Source organism: Zonotrichia albicollis, chromosome 15, assembly GCF_047830755.1.
Source record: "Zonotrichia albicollis isolate bZonAlb1 chromosome 15, bZonAlb1.hap1, whole genome shotgun sequence".
Taxonomy (NCBI): Eukaryota; Metazoa; Chordata; class Aves; order Passeriformes; family Passerellidae; genus Zonotrichia; species Zonotrichia albicollis.
The window spans coordinates 7,926,804-7,932,803 of NC_133833.1; the positions used below are offsets into that span (position 1 = coordinate 7,926,804).

The 6,000-nt window shown below is 39.1% G+C and overlaps 1 protein-coding gene across 6 annotated transcripts in view; it reads left to right on the forward strand.

Annotated features, from left to right (window-relative positions):
• Positions 1 to 5,196, forward strand: part of FAM13B (family with sequence similarity 13 member B) — a 43,735-nt gene extending 38,539 nt beyond the window's left edge. For all 6 annotated transcript variants that reach the window (XM_074552505.1, XM_074552504.1, XM_074552509.1 and 3 more), the window contains 4 exons: positions 940 to 1,023; positions 1,116 to 1,288; positions 1,707 to 1,808; positions 2,853 to 5,196. In XM_074552505.1, the coding sequence (XP_074408606.1) occupies positions 940 to 1,023; positions 1,116 to 1,288; positions 1,707 to 1,808; positions 2,853 to 2,976 (483 nt within the window). In that variant the 3' untranslated portion in view covers positions 2,977 to 5,196. The remainder of the gene's footprint in view (positions 1 to 939; positions 1,024 to 1,115; positions 1,289 to 1,706; positions 1,809 to 2,852) is intronic.
• The last annotated feature ends 804 nt before the right edge of the window (positions 5,197 to 6,000 follow it).

Sequence of the window (6,000 nt, forward strand, 5' to 3'; positions counted from 1 at the left end):
TAAATTCAGGAGAGATGTCAGTACATGATTCCTAACCTGTGCTGTAGGCAGCACCTGCAAAATCTCTTTCACAGGTCTTTGGTTTTGAAACCTATAAGAGATACAAGGAACTCTCTTATTGCCAAGGATTGTTCAGTGGTAACTTCTAAGCAATCTATATTCAATAATGGATTTTTAGGTTTATATGACAATTAATTCCATGAGATCTCTTACTGTATCCTGGTACACCAATGACATGCACTGATGCCTGTATGGAAATGTGCAGAGAAGCAGGAGACTAAACTAAAGTTTTTGACAGGTCATTGTCTGTGTGGCTTTTGTGTTTCACATTTTCCTGTCCAGAGAACATCTGTTGGAGCTGCTTCTGCTGTCTGGGGATAAGGGATGAGCAGGGCATTGTGGCAGGTGTGCAGCAGGCACCTGGACAGGGACACTGCTTTAGTCTGGAGTTTAAAGGATTTTGGCTCTGAGGTGGCAACACATAGCTCTGATTTCACACTTCCACCTGCAGGGCTTCAGAGTGGTCTGGAAAAGGAACCAGGCAGGATTATTCCCAATGGATGTCTGGCAGGAGATAACCAGCTCTCCCTCTGTAACTGTGCTTTGGTTTGGAAGGAAGAATAAATACAAATTCAGAGCTATCATTGCACTTTATGAATCTTCTACAAAACATGGAGAGAGCAAATTTTTTTTATTTGAAGTCTGAAAATTAATATTTTAAAATAAATTATAAGCTACAACAATTATTTCTGTGTCAAGGATACTTTGGGTACCTGAGCTTTTTGGGTTTTGTGGTTGTTTGATTTGTGCTCTGTAAGTATGTTTGTTGTCTTTTATTCATCTTAGAGAGGAAATATTGGGTGTCTTCAATGTAATTCTGACTTCAAACAGCACTTGACGTCTTACTGTACATTTTGAAACAAATTTCCATTTTTCCAGGGCTCACCATCAACCAAGAGGCGGGGGCAGATGTTACAGCCCATTATTGAAGGTGAAACTGCCCATTTTTTTGAAGAAATTAAGGTGGGTGCAATGCCTTTAAAAATACTCGCAGCACTTATAATTGGGAACTGAAATACATCATATTTGTTTTGAATTTCTGTTTTCACTTTCAGGAGGAAGAGGAGGAAAGTGATGGTTTGTCTACAGATCTGAATGAAATCTTAAAAACCGCTGCCCAAACACAGCCCATTCTAAGCCCAGTTGAAAACTCTGAGTCTGATATTGAAGATGGTCAAGAGAAACTCACCCGGGACCTGAGGCTCTCCAGCACCCGAGCTGCTTCTATGTATGGACAATTAAGTGGATAATTTAATTATGATAGTTGTAATTATTGTAGTTAGAGTCATGATACTGAGTCTCTGATGATGGGTGAAAGGGAGTGACACGTTCAGCACTTCTCAGGAAATGTTTGGATTGAATGAGTGTTCTTTGCTCTGACATGTCTGACTAAGATATTTTTGTACTCAGTGAATTATTTAGTATCTTCTAAACCTTCTTCAGCCTTACTTGAGCTGTGTAGACAGTAGAAAATTTATACCCCTTTATTAACTCCTAGTTTGTTCTCAACATTTCACTTTCAAACTGACAGCATGTTCCTTATGAGCCAGACAAATAAATTATTAGTGCACCTAGCTCAGTTGTTTCTGAGGAATTGAAATTCTATTGTAATACCAACATATTTTTCTTTCCCTTGAAATTTTTAGGCCTGAATTATTGGAGCAACTGTGGAAAGCCAGAGCTGAGAAGAAGAAGCTACGTAAGACATTACGAGAATTTGAAGAGGAGTTTTATCAGCAGAATGGAAGGTTTGTTTAGCTCAATACCAGATGCTGGGCTGCAGCCTCATTATGTAGCCAAATGTATTTTCTAACTTTGAATGTTGTCAGCTGGAATCTGATCTGTTTTGATCTGCTGTGAATAATCTCCTGAGGGAGAAAACTTTGTGTATTTTTAACAGTTCCATTGAAAAAAACAGCATTTAAAAATACCTACTAAAAACTATGTTTTTTTAATTTTAAAAACCCCATATTATCTCTGTTCTTTAACATAGGGCAGGGAAATTTGCCCCGTGTTCCAGTAGGTCAGTTCTGGCAGTGGATATTTGCTTTACCAGTAATGGTTTTTATAACTTTTATTCTCCATATAGTTTAGTTCTTTTAGGTTTCGTATTTTAATTTGTTTTGTCATGAATTGGATTGCATTGCTGCCCATTGAATTTTTGAGATGTCTCATGTCATGAGTAAACTCCTAAGAGGTCACTTCCTTGACTGGCAAATGCTCTCACTTGACTTTGCCTTCTCCTGTATTTCTCCTGAGCTACAAACTCCTGGACCACTGGTCACACAAATTCCAGTAATGTGGCTTCATTGTGCACTTACTGAGTTTGGAACAAAACTCCTTTTGACTTCAATGGCAAATAATGAGGTTAATCATATTAATAGATTATTTATTATAGTCCAGTAAGAATAATGCTCTGCTGCCAATTTGTGGGTCAATCTTCTTACAGTAAAAAATGTAGGTTGACTTAAATGTGTCTTTTTCTGTAGTGTATACACAGGATCTGAAATGAAACCCTTCATATCCTGTTAGTAAAATTCCCAGGAGAGCTTAGGGCAGTGGTTGTTACCCAATGCTGCAGCAGTTGTGCTGAAAATATTCTGCTGGATTTTCAATTCAGTTTTTAGGTGATGGCAATTTTAACTACAATAAACTAAAATATGTCATGCCGGTGAACAAGCTGCCAATAATATTTTCACCTGCCCTAAAATAACTTCCTGTAGCTGCTTCTGTGTTTGGCTTGCAGCAGGATGGATGATTTAGTAGAAATTTTGATGTTTTTCTTTTTACAGGAATGTACAGAAAGAAGATCGGGTCCCAATGCTGGATGAGTACAGGGAGTACAAGAAAATCAAAGCCAAACTGAGGCTGTTGGAAGTCCTTATCAGCAAACAAGATTCTTCAAAATCAATTTAAATTCTATTGCTCCAACCTGTTGAGTAACATGCTGTTTCCATATACTACCCCTGTACTTATTGGGTGCTTGTGTTGATGTGTCATGCACTGTTGAAAGAATCCAGTTTGTGCACTTTACTGTGGTGCCACTAGGACATGTTTGAAGGGTAAGTAGGTCCTGTCTAGAGAGCAAATAAGGTTTCTGAGTTTGAGACTGCTCTATCCAACTTTAGCAAACATAGTTTCCATCGAAGTTTTGTATTCCAGATGCATCCATCCTGTTCCAAAACAACCATAGCCTTTTTTTTATCTTTAGCATTCAAGAACTTTGAGACTTTTGTTATTACTAACCTTTTGCATTGTTGAAGAAATTATTAATATTGTAATGCTACACCGAACTATTCCTCTTGCCTAAAAAATCAGCAAATTAAGGGTACAGCTCTTAATTCTTGGAACACTTAAACAGACTGTAATTCCTTTCAAAGGACTGCTGTGGAACAACTTTGATTTTTTGGTATTCTAAATTGCACCTGTACACAGTAATAATTAACGTCTATGGATTTTGCTCATTAGCGGTCACGTTTCCTCCTTGATAAAGATGACAGTGGACAAACCAGAAAGTGACCTTTTCTTAGTGGCTTTTAAACCTTGGAAAACTGAAAAGTTCAATCACATGCTGCCTACAGGACTCATGTCATTGTTGTTCATTTGATCCCTTTTTGGGTTGTTGTTTATCAGCCAGTGGTGGCGTAGTGTTTGGGCTGAATTGGATACGGCATCTCCGCTTTCAGAAGATTTGAGGAGCACAGTGAACACTGTGGTGGTTGGGAAATCTGGTGCTGCTCAGACTTGTGTGGCTCCACAGAAAGGAGCTGGCTTAGGACAGTTAAAATCCCACTGTACCTGAAAGGAGTATGGTGTCAAGGGCTAAAATCAGAGTAGTTAACACGCACCACAGGGAGAAGCGGCGGTTTGGAGTGGAAAGATTACTGCTGTTTATCACGGTTTTGTTTTACAGTTGGAGAATAAAAATACATTATCTAATCCTTACGATGTAAGCAAAACAGTTTATGGGCCTTGCATGATTTAGCTTCAGAGTTGAATCTAAATAATGTTTTGAGTATCACATCTGCTGTGCTGAATGATGATTTAGGGACTAGCTTTGCTCTGCAGCAGCCATCCGCAGCTGTTTCTGATCTGGCAAAATCAAAATGTTCATTTCAGCTGGTGCTTTCTCAGTTGTTTTTTTTTTTTATTTCAGTGTATCAGTTTGATTGTGGCCATGTTTTGCATGCACCTACTCTCACTGCATGTTTTTATGACTGGCTAATGTCAACATAGCAATGATTCACTCTGCTTTATGAAAGACCAAAAATGAACTTTCTCACAATGTAAGAAATGGCTCGCACGTAACCTCAGAGACTTGCTGTTCTGTCATGAAGCATATGAAATAGGTTGCAAGTAGGATTTTTAGTGCTCAGATTTCATTTGTGTACTGTAGAATATTTCTTGGTTTGTTTTACTCTGCTTGTAGGCATGTATTTTTGGAATTCAGAAAAAAAAAAGCACTAAAACTATTGAGCACTGGTGGTATGCCTTTTTTTTTTTTCTTTTCTTTTTTTTAACTGCAAAGTGATCTGGGACCTTAGAGAATTATGAGGTTAAAGTAGTCTTTGAGACCATTTACCAATTTTATTCAGTTCCATTGTGCAATGTACACTTCAGTTCCTTTTCTATCAGTCTGCAGACACGGGTGTATCCAAACATTGAAACTAATGTGTACTGTATAGTGTTGTACATGAATGTTTGTGTTTTATATACCACATGCAAAATGTCAATATGCACTATTTAAATGTTTTAAATAATATATTCCTCCTTTATAATGCTTAAATCTATATGATTCCAATATTTTTATAAGTGAGTGAGTGATCAGACTGGTTCCAATTCAGAATTAACAGCTGCTTTGTGTTTGTTATGCAGTGTTTGGCTGTTTATTCAGTATAGTAGATAAGCATGCCAACAGTTATGCTGAGTGTGTTTTGTGCCATCCTTGTTGAGCAATAAATAAATGGTAGAACTAGGCATTTTGTGATATAACAGTTTTACTTTGGTAAAAGCAAAACCTATATATCTATATGGATATATAGATATGGAATATATATAACTAAACCAGATATAATTGCATTGCTATGTCTGGTGCTCATTGTATAGACTTTTATAATAAAAGTACCTTAACCTTTATTGTCTTGTAGTTTTGTTTCTCATCATGCTTTCTCCTCCACTGCCATCTCTTAAAAAGGAGTGCTGAGTCCTTTGCTGCCCCTGTTTGTAGTTGTGAGGAGGGTCCGAACTCCGCGGTGGTCCCTGGTGGTGGCTGGGGTGAAACTGCATCCCTGGAGCCGCGCGGGCTGTGCAGGGGAGGGGCCCCAGCTCCTGGGCTGGGATCGTGGTGCCGGCTGGGCTTCAGCTGCTGCTGGGGGTGGCAGGGAGCACAACGGGACACGGCTCCTGCCTGCCCCAGCAGGAGCCACCCCGGGACCGTTCATTCACTGCCCTCAGCTGAGCACATCGGGTGTGTTCTGTAGCCACGAGGCTCTCTCGGCCCTGGAATCAGAACTGCAGCTCTGTATCCATGAGGATCTCTCAGCCCTGGAATCAGAACTGCTGCAGTTACTGCTGGTTGTGGCCAGGAAACACTGCTCTTGCTTGTGGTGTTTGTGAGGGGTCCCCAGAACAAGGTGAGAGATGAGAATCTACTCCCAAGTTCTTAGAAAGCTGATTTATTATGTTACTAGATTACATTATATTTTAAAAAATTATATACTAAAACTATACTGAAGAAAGAGAAAGGATGCATCAGAAGGCTAGAAAAGAATGCATAATAAAAACCTGACTCCTCAGAGAGTTACTCACAGCTGGCTTTGATTGGTCATTAAGTAAAAGCAATTCACATGAAGCCAATCAAAGATGCACCTGTTGGTAAACAACCTCCAGAGCACACTCCAAGGCAGCAAACACAGGAGAAGAGAATCAGATAATTATTAT